General features: G+C 36.4%; 2 protein-coding genes across 5 annotated transcripts in view; one reads left to right on the forward strand and one right to left on the reverse strand.

Annotated features, from left to right (window-relative positions):
* acacb (acetyl-CoA carboxylase beta) overlaps nucleotides 1-10,100 on the reverse strand; it is a 30,055-nt gene extending 19,955 nt beyond the window's left edge. For 3 of the 4 annotated variants that reach the window (XR_009394643.1, XM_059336422.1, XM_059336421.1), the window contains exons 1-5: nucleotides 9,878-10,100; nucleotides 7,005-7,557; nucleotides 2,000-2,132; nucleotides 1,746-1,884; nucleotides 1,073-1,182 (exon numbers count right to left, since the gene is read on the reverse strand). Coding sequence is in view for 2 of the 4 variants with exons in the window: in XM_059336422.1 (XP_059192405.1) it covers nucleotides 1,073-1,182; nucleotides 1,746-1,884; nucleotides 2,000-2,132; nucleotides 7,005-7,537 (915 nt within the window). In the remaining 2 variants the exon portion in view is untranslated. Of the gene's footprint in view, nucleotides 1-1,072; nucleotides 1,183-1,745; nucleotides 1,885-1,999; nucleotides 2,133-4,176; nucleotides 4,289-7,004; nucleotides 7,558-9,877 lie in introns of those variants that run through there. The other variant, XR_009394644.1, reaches the window with a different exon arrangement.
* Nucleotides 10,101-11,309: 1,209 nt separating this feature from the next.
* Nucleotides 11,310-17,103, forward strand: part of pole (polymerase (DNA directed), epsilon) — a 29,899-nt gene continuing 24,105 nt past the window's right edge. Inside the window, exons 1-12 of the mRNA XM_059338034.1 lie at nucleotides 11,310-11,510; nucleotides 11,635-11,770; nucleotides 11,855-11,935; nucleotides 12,567-12,611; nucleotides 12,699-12,791; nucleotides 13,887-14,041; nucleotides 14,761-14,905; nucleotides 14,990-15,070; nucleotides 15,159-15,266; nucleotides 15,339-15,449; nucleotides 15,536-15,621; nucleotides 16,238-16,357. Of these exons, the coding sequence (XP_059194017.1) occupies nucleotides 11,443-11,510; nucleotides 11,635-11,770; nucleotides 11,855-11,935; nucleotides 12,567-12,611; nucleotides 12,699-12,791; nucleotides 13,887-14,041; nucleotides 14,761-14,905; nucleotides 14,990-15,070; nucleotides 15,159-15,266; nucleotides 15,339-15,449; nucleotides 15,536-15,621; nucleotides 16,238-16,357 (1,229 nt within the window). The 5' untranslated portion in view covers nucleotides 11,310-11,442. The remainder of the gene's footprint in view (nucleotides 11,511-11,634; nucleotides 11,771-11,854; nucleotides 11,936-12,566; nucleotides 12,612-12,698; nucleotides 12,792-13,886; nucleotides 14,042-14,760; nucleotides 14,906-14,989; nucleotides 15,071-15,158; nucleotides 15,267-15,338; nucleotides 15,450-15,535; nucleotides 15,622-16,237; nucleotides 16,358-17,103) is intronic.

Consider the following 17,103-nt stretch of genomic DNA (forward strand, 5'->3'; position numbering starts at 1 on the left):
ATTTTTCATTTATCCTTTATTTATTTCTTGAGGAATCATTGAGGGCAACCCCTCATTTACAATGATGTTGAGAGCACAGAAGAAAACCTAATGAAGAACAAACAACAACGGACAAAACACTTAACCAGGAACTCTGCCTTTCACGGCAACTGTTTTAAATGTTTTATCATAGTTTTAAACAGGCCCATAGCTATAATTGTGTTGAGTTTGAGGGAATGTTGTAGAAGATGTTCCAGGTAGATGCAGCAGAAAAACTGAAAGCAGTTTTTCCAAAATCAGTATTTGTCCGGGGAACATTGAGCATTAGGCAATCACTTGAGAGTGTTGGATAATTAGTATGTGACCAGTTTAGAAAAGTGCTGAGGTAAGGTGGCATGTTGCCTATCAAGACTGTGATTGAAAAGGAACCAATGCATATCTCGTTGCATAGATAAAGGTGCCAACCCCACCGTGTTGTATAGAATGCAATGATGGGTGGAGTAACTGTCACCAGTAATGAATTGGAGTGCAGAGTGATAAACAGAGTCCAGTTCAGTGAGAGTAGAAGGTGGAGAAGCATGTCTATAGACAACATCATAAAGTGGTAATATGTAGTCCCTCATCTGAAATATGTTTGGCTCTTGAGAATATTATGTTTCTGGTTTTGTCTGAATTGAGAACTAATTTCTGATCTGAGAAGAGAATGTTGTAGTTTGTCGAAGGCTTGCTGGAGAGTTCCAATGGCTGAATGTGCAGTGTTAGAGGTGCAATACAGAACTGTGTCATCAGCGTAAAGATGAGCGTTACAATTTATTATCGTAGATGTAATGTTGTTAATAAAGATAGTAAACAGGACCAAGTACTGAACCTTGTGGAACCCCCTTTGTTAATGGTAAAAAATCAGAGCGGTTGGATGCGAGAGTCACACATTGCTGTCTGTGGGATAGATAGTCCTGGAACCATTTACATTAATTAAAGTCAAAGCCAGTGCATCCAATGTAAAAGTTAGTTTGGAGCCCTGTTTTATTAACAGGTTGCATGATCAGTTACAGGCCAGAAAAACATTGTTGTTTGGATGAATGGTAAAGAATACCTGCACTGGGATTCTTTTAGCGATGTCGACTATCAGCTCCACGTTGGCGTAGTTGTTGTTGTTGGACCCACCGGGTACTGGCACGTAATGGTCTGCCATTTTAATGTATTCTGTAGGCGAAAACAGCAACATGTAATTGATAATAAAATCAGATAATTCATGAGTTATTCACTACAGGCTTTGGGATGCCATTTAAGTCACTATTCAATAAATACATAAATAATAAATAAGCCTATGACATAAAATAAATATGGCTATGAAATAAATCCTGAAATAAATAATATTAGGCAATAAATATAAAAAAATAAATGCAAATATATACAGATAAATTAGTCAAAGTTGATCAATAAATAAATAGATTTTTATTATTATTATTATTTTTATTATTATTATTTCTATTATTTTTTAATTAAGGGGACTTTTATTTCATAATTGTTTATATCTATTGGCTATTTTATTTATCTCAGGATTTATTCCATAGACATATTTATTGGTTTCATAGATATAATAATTGATTTTATTTAACATTGCCATATTTAAATGGCATTGTTAACTGACTTACAGTAAGGATACAGTTTCTAATGTATTTCTCTCAGCCTCAGCCAGATAACTGTTTGGTGATAACTGCTGGGTAATAAAAACTGAAGTGTCACAATGTTTTTTTCACACTGACCTGCATTGGCTTTTAAGTCTTCAGGGGTCACCATGACGACAAAACGGATGGTCCTTTCATTGCGAAACATTTCGTAGGACCATCGACGGACAGAGCGCATACATTTCACTGCAGCTATACCATTGTTGGCGATCAACACCTATAACAGAAACAGAAACTGCTTGTAAAGCTAAAAAGAAAGACAAAGATCTGTCATTAACTGCCATTAAGCAAAAATAGAGATTCAAAAATGCAGGGGGGACTTTCATTCTTACTTTTTCAATGACACGGTTGCCACCAAACCGGGTGACAAACTCAGCAGGAGAGGCCACGGTGAAGTCCCTCTGCAGATCCATCTTTCTGTGTTCACGTCCTTTCTTTACCAAGTGCAGACCAGACATGCTAGACCTGCAGTGGAAAGCTCCTGATTAGTAATAACACAGCAAAACACAATAACCTGGGCGTATTCTGTTCTGTATATCAGCTGCATCATAGATCAAATAACCCAGGAAACTGCAGGCTCCATAACGTCAGACTCAAGGAGATAAAAAGCAGCAGACGACAGATCTTTTCCACTTTGTCACTGTGGTAAACAGCTACAACAGTGTGAGTCTGGGACTGTAAACAAACTACATAATAACAACAACAAGGGAGCAACGGCACTGAAAATCAAAAACCCAAGTCAAAGTTCAGTCTCAACAGACAGACCAGCCCATTTATTTCTGACCGTATGTTCAAGGAAAAAAACAACTGCTTTCATTGGAAAATATTCTTAGAAAAAGTGCAATGTCAAGAAACTATTTGTTTGTTATTTATTTTATTTCTTGGTCCCCTACTTTTCACCGATAATCAGAAACAATAAAAAGGTAATTTGTCGTCAGCACGATGCATTGATACAGACTTTACCTTTGTCCAATCAGGAAACAGACATACAAGGCTGTTTCCAGAGGTGGAAGAAGTACTGTGATCTTAGCAAAACCAAACTTTAAAAAAAAATGCTTACTTATTTATTATTAGCATTAAAATATACTTTAAGTACGAAAAGTCAAAGAAGTCACTAGTACACTGTTTAAGGGCTTTCCTGGCCCAATTCCCTCAAATTCAAGGACCCAACAAGGCATACTTTGAATCACTTTCAGTTTTTATAATGAGAACTAGAAGGCTTTATAAGAGCTCATAGACAACAATTTAAAGAGAGGCTTGAATGTGTCCTATGTTACGAGCATGTGACCGTCGCAGTTTTATGAGGCAGGTGGCACGTGAAACAATGTAGCAAGAGACACACATGCAGATATGGGAACTTGGCCCATTTATTCATGTTAAGTAAAAAAGAAATATTAAAAGAACTTCTAATTTATATTCTTGCACAAAGTATATATATATATATGCGCATTTTTAGTGACCCATATCTATATATATCTATCTATTCATATATCTTCAAAAACTTTCAAGGCTTTGATTTTCCCTCCTAATAAAAAAAAAACTTTCACAGATTTCAAGGATAGGTTGTTCATTATTTTATCACATAAAAACAGCTAGAATGGTTTGGATTAAGGACCACATGCTGCATTTTTATATTACGAAAGTGGATCATGTCTTACTGCTTTACTGCTATATTCTTGCAAGAATATAAAGGCTAATGAAGTTAATAAATGTGAAAGTAGTCACATTAAACTTTACTGACGCGGTAATTTCATTGCCTTAGACAGGAGACATTCGCAACACTATTAACATTAACACAACGAAAGCAGAAACTTTAGATAATTTTACATACCATGATTATCTGCCGTCTCATACCTCGATCATTCCAAAGTCTCACTGCAATTGTACCACATGCCGCTACAGAGAAATTCAGCCCCATGTTCAGATATCACTGAGAAACACCTGTTGCATCAGTGAGTGCTATTGTGAAGTTGGAGCTGAGCTGAACTTTAAACTTAACTTCTGTATCGTTCAGGGAACACAGATTGCACTCGGTTATTGAGCTAGTTTTTGATAACCTTTTGCAGCTTGTTGTTGTGCACTTCTGATCCATTCTGTGATCTTTTCCACAACAGGAGGCAGTTTATCTGCACACACTTCACTAAACAGACACTCTTGTTGGAATGTAACTGCAATTTTTTGTGTGCAAGTTGTTGCGGTCTGTTTTACAATTCCCTCCTCTAGAGGGTACACAGTCTGTGAGTTTTTTTTTTTATTTCCTCAACTTATACGTGCCAAGACAAGCTCTGCTCAGTTATGTAACAAAAGTATGGACATGAGCGATCCTTACAAACTTATGTGTAGAAGTTGCCACAGTATCTCTTTGTATCTTTTGTAAGTAAGTAATCCTGCATGTTTTCATTAATACTGAAGCTGCAATATAAAGCATGTGATAACTGTGCACAAAATAAACACTGCAGCCAAAGTATCAAATTACAAAGAATGGAGTCCAACTTTTAATAGCGCTTACCTTTGGAGATATGGGAACAAGTTGGCACCCTGACAGCTGTTTTCTTCCATTATACTGCCTACTTTATTCCTGTGTCAGTAGTGAATGTAGATTTTAAAAGAGCAAAACAGAAGAAAAAAAACCGTTGCTTCCTCTCATGTGCTCCCTCCCTTCTGCCCTCCCACATCTGCAGCAAAATAATCAACAGATCCCCTGTGACAGATTACAGGCCGCCTCTTCCATATAAACAAAGAGGCCAGGCCAAGACAAAACTGTTCATTTATAAATGTAAAAAAAAAAGTAACTAGGATCCAGGCAAATCTGCAGCCAAACTTTTTGGATATGAAAAAGGCTGAAATCTTCATGCACACATGTACAAACAAATTCCTTTTCATTAAACATTTTTGCAAAAGTGAATCTCCTTCTGCTGCAAAACGAATCCTCTGAACTGCAGGAAGATGATTCTAATGATGAGATTTTTGGAGAGTAAAAATCTCTTACCTTGCTCCCCCTCATGATGCTTCCCACAAGTCCCGCTAGCACACATAGCTTTATGCATTTTGATAAGTCAATCCAAGCATGTCAAGGTTAGCAAGTAGCTGTGTGCACCAACTAGTCCTCTGACCCATGATCATATGATATGATTCATATCATATACCACCACTGGGGATAAAAATAGCTCTTCAGTATGCAGACCGCAAAAAAAGTTAAAAAATAAAAAAATGTTAGGGTTCAAAAGTGTTTTTGTTTGCTGTGCTGTGACCTAGAGTCGGGCCAAAGATTTCAAAGTCATTTGGTCCACTCTCTTGTTCCAATAATAGAGCCGGGGGTGTTTGGCATGTGACAATAATGCAGGTCAACAGCATGCAGTCAGGTGGTAAAAAAACAGGACAAGTAGGAGCGTAGTGACATGTCACCAACGTAAAATAAATCCTCAAAAGTAAACCAGTTCATATTCGACACTCAGACTAATATTTGGCGTGAGTGAGATTCCATGTTTATGCCAAACTTAGAACTTCAAGACAAGTTTTTTTCACCTGTGTGGGCACAAGATCGAATGATGAAAACGTGCTTGAACCTAGATTTTGAAAAAATATGTAATTGTGATTGCACTATTGCAGTTAAGGACTTGGACTTTTTAAAACATTGTTACTTAGATATAAATTTTATTTATACAGCGTTGATAATGTTGATAATGTTGATAATGTTGTATTTTGTGTTTTGTGTTTTGTTTTAAGTATTTTTCTATATTGATATAAATATCAATATTTTGTACTGTGCAACTGGAGGAGGACTGCTCCAAACAAAATTTTGTTGTCTTGTACAATGACAATAAAGTTCTATTCTATTCTATTGTGATTCATTTGGCTGATATTGCAATTGTGATATGATTCATTATATGTGAGGGAATGGCCTCAAATACTTTTTTCAATTATTATTCTCATTGTCATTGAAAGATATATTTAAATGATCATGGTGTGATTTCTTTTGTGAGGATCTCTACCAATTAATTACTTTTTCTTGAGTCTGTAGAATGTAATTTTCTATGCCACGACATCTCTGCAGCACAACAGAACTTCATTCAGAATGGTATTTTCACACATATTTGCCTTCAATATAATATTAGATTATGTTACTCTATTTCTCGTCTCAAATGTGTTCAGAAACATATTTTTGGGTACTGTTTGGCTGAGGAAGATTGTGACTCGGCCTTCATGTTGGAAATGTTCTCAGCAGAGAGGGGGAGAAGAGAAGCTGCTGCTAGACGTCTTGTTCTCCAAATTCTGTTGGTTTCTTTCCTTTTTCAGTTTCCAGCCAACATTCGCGTGATAAACACTTCCCTTCCTGACATAATTGATATTGCACTAAACTATCATGTAATTTCAATAACGTTTTCATCCATCCCTTCTAAACTGCCCATCTGAACTCAGACATTGAGCGAGAGGCGGGATGCATCCTGGATGGGTTGCCAGACTAGCGCAGGGCTGACACATAGAGACAGACAGATTTAGAGTCTCCAGTTAATTAAACCTAAGCTGCATGTCTTGGACTGGGAGGAAGCCGGAGGATCCGGAGAAATCCCACAGTGACAATAACATTTTAACCCATTTAAGCCGGGAAAGCATTACCGCATTTCTACCATTAAAACCGGGAGCGATGTTGCGTTCTACTATTATGCCGGGACACCGGATACGTCGTTTTGTAGTATTTGTATTTTTTTCCACCTATTTTGGAGATAATAATAATAATATTATTATTAATAATAATAATAATAATAATAATAATAATAATAATTGATGTGATGATGATATAAGAAATCATGACTGTTTATGTCTTATATTACTTTATGCGTTGTTGAGTACCCTGAAAAGTGCAATATATAAAATGTATTATTATTATTATTATTATTATTATTAATATTTTTATTACCATAGGCTAATGAGAACTATGTCTATTTCTTCCAATGGTCATATCATGTTTGCATCTTGCTAATGGGCATGTATTAGTATTATGCATAGGATTTTTATTCAGTCAAATGTAACATTTGCTGAGTTTGTTGATTTTTTAAAAAACTTTATTGAAGGTTTGGACAAATAAACTCAACTTCTCATGAAAGCCACGGGTATAAGCTCTCAAATTCTTTTTGAATTTCATTTCTATCTGCTACAGAGGCTGAAAAATCTTCTGTTGAATTTCCAGAAAAACTTCAGGTTTTAGGGGGTTCTTTCAAAATCGCCCATAGGATTTCAAGGCATTTTTTCAAGGCGTTTTAGGCCTTAATGGGTTAATTAATAACAATGTGTAGCCCTAATAGACAGCTGATATTAGATTCTTATTATACGACTTACTTCATGCCTGAGGATGTGGACTGTGACCCTGCAGAGGTCGCTTGCTGAGCAGAAGGTTTTGCAGCAGAGGTCGGCGGCTGAGACGAACCGCTTGGAGGTTTTGTGAGCAAAGGTTCCTCATCTGAAGAGTTGTCCTCCGACGCTCCGAGAATGAACTTGAGGCGTTCCCTCGCCTCTGGCCCTGAGCTGAGCATTGGCACTTTGGTTTTTGAAGGTTTTTGGGTGGTCTGCGTCGCCGACTGCTTTTTAAGATTTACCATTGAGGACACCTGCAGAGCCTCAGCGTCCACTGTCTCAGAGTCTGCAGAGGCACTGCAGGCCTGAAGACTATTATCCTCATTGTGTGTTGAGGTAGGAACTGTTGACAGGGAATGAGGGGATTGTGTAGTGGACACGTCCTCCTTGGCTGCAGGCGGACTACAGCCAGATGGAGATTCCTCTCCTTTCACGGGCATTGCTACCGTCTTGGTATTAATCCTCCACAGCAGCAACAATATCCATAGGATTAATCCCAAAACTGCAAAAGGGAGCATTCACAGACATCCTCCTGAGACTGCAACAAGAACAAAGTGAACATTAGAAGTCAGATGACAGTAACATCTAATAATGATAAGTGAGCTTAAAAAGATCTCCATGGGATATCCCTTTCACCCCACAAAATAATAACTGTTGTTGCATTAAAATTAAGTAAAGTAAATAGTAAATTAAGTTAAGTTGGCTGTGAAAAAGATAAAACCAGAATGCAAGATTTCCAAAACCTTTTTGACCTACATTCAATTTAATACAGTACAAAGACAAGATATCTAATGTTCAGACTTTAAAAAATGTTGTTTTTTGTAAACATATGCACTCGTTCTGAATTTGCTGCATTATTATTATATTTATCTCTGTTCTACACCATGTTCCAGCTTTTATGGAGTTAGGAGTTGTATTATAATGACACCTGTCCACCACAGAGCATTGACAAGTAGGGCCATGCAATTAATACAATTCTATTTTCAATTACAATTTGGCTTCCAACACTTATGAAAACAGAATAATCAAGATTATTTCGCTGCATTCTGTTTCACAATGATGCTCTCATTTAGTCTTGTGTTATAAATCTAAATTATGGTTTTTCTAATTTAATATTTTGTAAATTGAACATTTATGTTTATACCAAGTCTTGAAATTAGCTTATTTAATTGATCAAATATATTTGAATGTATTATTTTATATTACTTATTTAAATATAGATATTTATATGTTGTCTGTTGTATTTGTGATACATTTTTTGACATAATATATTTACATTTGTTTTATTTGTTTTTCTGTTTAATTATATTCAAAATTCAGGAAAATCCACTTTTAAAAAGACAAATTTATTTTCTAAGTTCAATAAATGCATGATTAGTAATCATGTTAGATAGTTATGATCTCAACATTAAACAAAAAAATTGTGATTATAATTTTTTATCACAATTAGGCAGCCCTACTGACATATTTCAACAGTGCATACCTGTTACCCAACATTTCATTAAAAAAATTTAAAAAAAAAACATTTTTAAGGGGCCCATCTCAAAAACGTTTGTTAATTAAAAAATGCCAATGTATAATTTATCATAATTCTCAAATATCAATATTGTCCACAAGAATGCAGCATTAATTGGACTATGATTAAAAGACTTTTTGTTGTTGGTCAAAAGAAAATAGAAATAGAAACATTTTGCTATGTAGCATTGCTTTCTGCGCGCTATTCTAGTCTGGAGACATTTCTCTTGTGGTGGTCAGAGGTCAGAAGCCCTCTTAGGACATGGGCATGCTGGGAAATTTGAGATAAGATCTGTGGACTTCAAAAGCCAAAGAGAAAATAGGAAGGAATGGTTACTTTCATACCAGCTCAAGCCTTAAAGTCATATAAATCAATTAATCAAGACAGATATGTAGTTTACTGTGCCAGCAGGGACTGAGAGGCTTCATTTCCCAGCCAGTGTTCAGTAAACAGCCGTCTGTAACAGCTGCTACGAGAGCTAAGTGTGGCTACTTCATATGGGGTAAAGGTCGATACTGGGGGAATGAAAGGAGCAGGAGGAGGAGGAGGTGCAAACACACATGCAGCATTAATGAGCATCTGAAGGCACCACAATAAAGAAACACAATTGAAGAATTATTCATATGAAATCTATTTGCAACAAATATTCCTCAAGTCAGCTCCAGTTTGCATGTAAAATACAAATTAAAAAACATTAAAATTGAATTCATGTGAAAGATGCACTCAATCAAAAAACAAGGAGGCATTTGTCCTCTGGAGCTACTTTGACTTTAACAGAAACAAAGGAAAGGCTGATCCATCACTTTTCACATGAGACTCAGTATTCAAGAGGATGTATTACTACTATTATTATTCAAAAGAATGTTTTTCTTTAAAAGAAGTTTCAAAGTTTAATTTAGATGCTATTAGCATGTCCAATACTGACCAAATTAAATTTAAACATAGTTATTCCACTAAGTAATAAATAAATAAGAGTATAACAGGAAGTTAAGAAGTGATACTTTTAGCTCCATGCTGACCTCAAATGTACACAAAATGTCTCAGACTAAACGTGGCTTATCACCAGCAAACTGAGGTCAACGCATACCAGACAACTGTTCTTTTCTCACATGAAATTATCAGTTTACGTGACGGGAAAAAAAACCTTAAAAGTCAATTCTGACAGAAAAACTGACGTTAAAACTTTCCTATTTTTAAGCACAGGAAATGTAACCTGCCTATTAAGATCAAACATGGAGTCCATATTTGTCCACGAGATAAATGTGAAGTTGGACACATTAATTTGAACTTTTAAAAGCGGTATTTGGTTGTAAAAACAAACAAATATGTATTTTAAACTCACCGCTACAGATAACGGGCAGCACTGCTGCTCAGTCGTTGTTGTTGCTGCTGCTGGTAAGTTGACAGCCGCTTATTATTGTTCATAGCTTCAGACAACTCAAGAGTTATTTAGAACTAAACGACATTCTTCACTGTTTATTTCTCTCTCCGCCGAGACCTCAAACGTGAACCGCAGGGCTTTCACGGTTTAAATGGTCTTCATGACAGCAGCAGGAAATGTCACAACCTTCCTCCACCAGTCAGTCTCCCTCTTAGACCCCACATCCACATCCTCCACCCCCTCCTCCTCGCTGCGGTGGTAAACATGTGCAGGGAGGGAGTTTAAGCTCCTCCTAAGAAAGGAGTAAACCCTCCGAAGATCGTCTATGAAGTAGAATCCAAGTAAAACTGGATGGGTAACCACACATTTAAAAGCAATTGATTGAATCCATTATCAATGCATTATCAAAAGATCAACATATCCATTGAATGCTGTTTTCATTACTTTGAATAATAGACTTTAGTTGGTATCATGCAGTTATACGTAATGGACTTATCATCAGTGGTGGAAGAAGTATTCAGATCCTTTATTTAATTACTAATACCCCACTGCAGAATGAGTCCACTTTAAGTAAAATCCATGTATCCAAAACTTACTTAAATAAAAGTACAAAAGTATCACATCAACATGTACTTAAAATATTGTATCAAACATAAGAGTATGCGTTATGCAGAAAGGATCCACTCAATATATTATTGTTTGTGATGCATTTATGTAAGCAGCATTTTACCATTCTACAGGTAGGGCTCATAGTGATTATATTGTGGAATGTAACAAACTCTAGGTAAATATGAGTATAAATATAAAAATGTTAAATAAAATAAAAAAACCATAAAACTATAAAAAAAAAAAAAAAAATAGAATGATGTATATGTGGCAGCAGAAAGTGTATTGACACAATAAATAAGACGTGTGTGTATATATATATATATATAAAATGGATGGATCAACACTGATTCTACTGGCCAGTTACTAATAACAACAGCTGTTCATGATGTTTATTCTACACAATAGAGTGTGTGTGTTGTCCTCACAGGTGTGTAGCTAAGACTTACCAAATCTAATGATAATAATATGAACATGACAGCTGAAAACCCAAACTGTGCCCTCGAAAATCTATGAGAAAAAGATTACAAAATCACTAGCAAAGTGGAAAGTCACATTTACTCTACGCAGCATTATAACTATCCATACATAACAATCTACACAGCATTATAATTATCCAAATATAACAGTTATTATTTTATACTGTTATTTGTTTTTGTTTTTGTGTCCGAATGAGTCATTTTTTGAATAAACGATCTTTGTTCTTCTTCCTGTCTGCGCTGCTCTCTCGCGGGAACAGCAGGAACGCGCCAAAATAAGAAAACACCAGCTGCGACAGTGACAGAGGAAACTACGAGGCAAACCTTTCAAAGAAACTTAAAAAATACGTTTCAAATGAGGCATTACGGACAAACGTATATCATCTAAGTGGAGGTTTAATTTCCCGTCTCCTTGTTGAAGCCCGCGGGCCGCGATAGAAGATGGTTCTGCAGAACAGTGGACGGTACCGATCGGAGCGAGGACAAGGTGGAGGAGACCAGGACAACCAGTAAGATGTTTCACCTCACAGACAAACAAAATGCTTGATTTTAAATAACTCTAGACAATCTGAATATAGTGTAATGCCAGATGACAGAAGTAAACCATGTAGCTGTTGCGTGTGTTTGAACCAGGGACGATGGATCTGCCATGTCGGCCCTCAAGCGGCTGGAGCGCAGCCAGTTCACCGACGAGATGGACGCCCGCTTCGGCTTCGACAGGATGAAGGAGCCGGGAGAGAAAACAGGCTGGCTGATCAACATGCATCCTGTAAGTCTCCACACAAGTGTCACGTCTGGGTCTATTTAAAATGGCTCGAGGAGAACAGATGATAATAAATGTTTCTATTTGTAGACTGAGATCCTGGATGATGACAAGAGGATGATCAGTGCTGTGGACTATTATTTCATACAGGAGGATGGAAGCAGGTTCAAGGTGTGTTAGAGGGAGAAAACATACTATACTGTGACATTTTTAATAAATGAATAATGACTTACTACACTTTGACATTTTTTAATAACATACTATACTATGACATTTTTAATAAATTAATAATGACTTACTACACTATGACATTTTTAATAACATACTATACTGTGACATTTTTAATCAATGAATAATGACTTACTACACTATGACATTTTTTAATAACATACTATACTATGACATATTTGCAAGATTTTGGACACCATACTATAATATGACATTCTTATAAAATGTATCATGACATACTATACTAATACGTTTTTATGAAATGTATAATACCATACTATAGTATGGCATTTTTGACACTATACTACACTATGCCTTTTTATGACATTTTTAATTACATAAGATACAATGACATTTTTGTCACATTTTAACAACATTTTATGTCAAAAACGGTCATAGTGTACTTTGTCCAAATGCCTAAAATCGCAGCCCTGGGATGTCAGACAGTTTATTCAAAGTGCGTACAGGCTTTACACAGTGGTTCCTTATAATGAAGAAGTAACTATTATGTAATATTAACACATAAAAAATGTCCAAAACTCCCACTGCTCTAACATGTCCCTCCTGTCTTTAGGTGGCTCTCCCATTTAGGCCATATTTTTACATTGCCACAAAAAAGGTAAGTCTGTGTTGTTCAATTGGTTTATATAACATGCAATTATGTTCAAAACTCTTTCCTTAAAGACTTTAACTTTGTTATTTGCAGAACTGTGAGAGAGAAGTTATCTCATACTTGTCAAGGAAGTTTCAAGGAAAGGTGTCGAAGCTTGAAGTCATCCCAAAAGAGGACCTAGACCTGGTGAGTTTTTTGTCTTTTCACAGCTTTAAAGTATTTCATAGTCCCATCGGTCACACAGTGTCAGAAAGAATCCTTGTACACTACCAGTTCAGCATTGAATGCCTATAGTTTCTAGCCTAATTATTATTTGAACTACAGTAAGCTTAACTTTATATAAAGCAGGTATACTGTACTATATTATAATACACACTTCAGTAATTTAATATGCACAGTAATTAGAATTAAAAAAAAAAAAAAAAAAAAAAAAGCTGTAGTGTATTTTAAAACTGTTAAAAGTGAAGCTGTCTGATTCATAACTTTATATTCATGTAATAAATGTACAAATGTCAATAAGATGGTAATCTGCATAAGAAATAAAGAGAAAGTTGGGGAAATGGTTTTAATAATCAGTGACAATCAATAGTGATTAATTTGACCCAGACAGATGTAATCACTATAAGGTACAGTGGCAAGAAAAAAATGTGAACCCTCTGAAATTACAGTATACAGTACAATTATAATATTTCATTTCTTTATTGAACACATACATTAAACATGTTCTCCTTTTTTTTTTTTAGCTGCATGTCGATTTTTTTTTTTTTCAGAGGAAAGTTTTCTGTATGTGTTCCTTGACCAATAAATCAAAGTAAAGTGTGTTCTTAAAGTTTTTTTTGGTCTACAACAATCCAATCCAATCCAATCCACTTTATTTATATAGCACAATTTTAGCAAACACAAGGTTTCCAAAGTGCTGCACAAACAATAAATAGATAACACAATACAAAGAGATGTAGTAAACAATAGAACAGTAAAATGCAATAAGATACAATAAATTAAAAATGGGATAAAAATAAATAAAATAAAATGTAAAATGTACTGCCCGCACAAAATAAAATATGCATGTATACAAATAAAAACAAAACAAAACAAAACAAATCATAAAATCAACACTCTGCGTGGTGTTAAAAGCCAACGAGAAGAGGAGGGTTTTAAGAAGAGATTTAAAATGAGACAGTGAGGAGGCCTGTCTGATGGGCAGCGGCAATTCATTCCAAAGTTTTGGAGCTGCGATGGCAACAACGCAAATATAAACTATACTGGCCTGTTTTTTCTCAGCCGAACCATCTCGTTGGACTGAAGAGAAGCTACATCAAGCTGTCATTCAGCACCGTGGACGACCTCATCAAGGTGAAGCGTGAGATCTCCCCGGCGGTACGCAAGAACAGAGAGCGGGAGCAGTCCAATGACTCCTACACTGCAATGTTGTCAAGGTAACACCTCTCCCAGTAATCTTTATGGCTGCACTCAGACTGCAGGTGAATCTGATTCAAATCAAATTCCTACTCAAATCCGATTTTTAGGGCTGACTGTCCACACTGTTTTTAGCAAGTGTCCAAATCAGATATGGCTGTGTTCAGACTGGGCCACATTATTGACTGATCTGACAGGTTGCTATAGTAACGGCGTCAGAGTGCCTGACGTCGTAACGGCGTCAGACGTCATAAAATGGGACGGCGACAAGAACAACAACAACAAACATGATGGAGGCAGGTCACCTCAGTATATTGGCCTTATCACTGTCCAGTAGAGGTGCAGAACATCTCAGACGCACCAGGGGAGAAACCGGGCGGATGGCCGCCCCCATTGGGCCGCATGAGTCGGGCGTGGCTGCCGGTGGACACCTCGTCTCCATGCTGCCCGCGCTAGAGTGACGTCACGGACAGTCAAAATCGATCTGAGTGTTTGGTGTGGTTCAGACTGAGACGCATCTGTCCAAATGCAATCTGAAATTACCTCCTGAAGGTGGTTTCGATCCGGTTTGCAAAAATCGGATTTCATGTGATTTGTGACTGTTCAGACTTCAAAAGAGCCATCCAGTTCCAATGTGGATGGGCTAAAAATCGGATTTTGGCTGGCAGTCTGAACGCGGCCTAATACACTTATGTCCAGTTCGATATTGATCCACTGACATGTTTTTTGGCATTTGCAGCGCTTTGTCTGGAGGTAATGTGACCGCAGCTGATGAAGAAGGGATGTCAAAGAGTATTTCAGACCAGTTGGACAACATCGTGGACATGAGGGAGTATGATGTGCCTTATCATGTGCGACTGTCCATCGACCTAAAGATCCACGTGGTAAAGATCCCGTCGTACAAATGTTTTCGAGAATACACACGTGAGCTCGCAGTTCTGATCCTTCTGGGTTTATTTTTTCCTCAGGCTCACTGGTATAATGTTCGATACAGAGGCAGCGCGTACCCACCAGAGATTGTACGGAGAGACGACCTCGTGGAGCGACCAGTATGAGGATTTTATTAAATTTTTTAGAACTTTATTGAGGTTGAGTAATTTTAAATGAAGCATTAATATTTCTTCTTCTTTTTTTTAGGACCCAGTTGTTCTGGCTTTCGACATCGAGACCACCAAACTCCCACTGAAATTCCCGGATGCAGAGAGCGATCAGATTATGATGATCTCCTACATGATTGATGGACAGGTTTGTTGTATTTATAATCTCTATTATTCTGTGATTAATATCAGTTTTCTAACTTTTTGCTTCCTTTTAAAGGGGTTTCTAATCACAAACAGAGAGATTGTTTCTGAGAACATTGAAGATTTTGAGTTCACTCCCAAACCTGAATATGAAGGGCCTTTCACTGTTTTCAATGAGGATGATGAGGTAAATATGCTGCAGTTTATAGTTCACTAAATAAATGGAATGCTTTGTGGTTGTAACAACATGTGATTCTCTGACTTTGGCTGCAGGCGGCTCTCATTCAGAGGTTCTTTGATCACGTTCAAGAAACCAAGCCAAACATCTTTGTAACCTACAATGGAGACTTCTTTGACTGGTGAGCTTGTGTTTTGCTTTTTCTTTTGTATAATACTTTATTGCAAGGCTTCTTACTTTCACAAACAGAATCAGTCATTTCGTTTTCTTTACAATATTGTACCTTGCATTTTTTCCCCCCTTTTTTTTCAAGGTATATATTCACAAAGTAAATAACAAAACATAGGGTAAACAAACAAACATATACAAGGCAAACGGGTATTCCCCAAATGAGGATCTCCAAGAAAAGGAATAAACAACAAACTAACGACACAAAAAAAAAACCTAAGATATACTAAAATAATGAGAAAATAAGGGGTGGTGCATGTATGTGTGTTCATGAATCTGTGTGTGTGTATGCATGTGAGTGTTAGTGTTGGGGAGGGGACCATTTAGTTCATCTCCTTAATTTGATTAAATATTTCCACTGTTTTTACCAGCCTTTCTTTACAGTATAACTTATTCCAAATATGTATTTGTTCCCTATTTCTAAAAGTTAGTCTTTCCATCTATAAACTTTGTTCTGCTGTTAATACTGCTGTTCTGCTGTTTGCTTTTTCTATTATAATAAATGAACTCAACTCATATGCTGTGATGCTTATCTCTTACTTCTCTCACTTTGTTTTCACTCTTTTAAGGCCTTTTGTTGAGACCCGGGCTTCGCTGCATGGACTGAGCATGCACAGGGAGATCGGTTTCCAGAAGGACAACCAGGGAGAATACAAGTCCAGTCAAGCCATCCACATGGACTGCTTAAGGTCTGCATATCTAATGCTAACATTTGGTCAATTTAGGAAAAATCTACACACGCATATAGATAAAATGTAGCAAATCTCTCAAGTCTCCTCGCTCTCCGTGAGGTCATCATACAAGATTCAAGCCTGCCTTTATTGTCATTGTGTTTAAAAAAAGTATACAACTAAATTTATGTGTGCTTCTCATATATAAGGTGTTTTAAAAAAGACATTCACATATGTAATAAATAATCTAAAAAGATAATGTGGTAAAGTGGTGATGGATGCAAATGATGTGTTATTGTCTATGTAGGGTTGCTGTGGGAAAGAGACTATAATAAATATAATAATAATAATGACTCAATTGACATCGATTTGCAATATAAAAATGAAACATTTTGCAAAAAGTCCTGTAATATCCTCCAAATAACACTTCAGGGTTGACATTTTCAATTTCCAGGAGTGCCCTATAAAGGGTTAATTGATTTCTTTCTTTTTTTTTTTTTTTTACAACTTTATTTATAATTTTTTCATATTGGAAACATTGACATTGTTGGTTAAGCATTTTTTGTGCTTAACCAACCAGTTGTGACATCTAAGACAGTTCAGTGCAACATTAGAGTAAAATTTTGACAGTCTGTCATTAGAGTAATGCAACCTGTGGACAACCTTAAATTGGATCAAGCCATGTCTAATACAAAGAGAAGATGTGTGTATACGCTGTATGGTATTTTTCCAAGTATCTTCTGGTATTATTTCTCCAACTTCTT

This window comes from Centropristis striata, chromosome 7 (assembly GCF_030273125.1).
Source record: "Centropristis striata isolate RG_2023a ecotype Rhode Island chromosome 7, C.striata_1.0, whole genome shotgun sequence".
NCBI lineage: Eukaryota > Metazoa > Chordata > Actinopteri > Perciformes > Serranidae > Centropristis > Centropristis striata.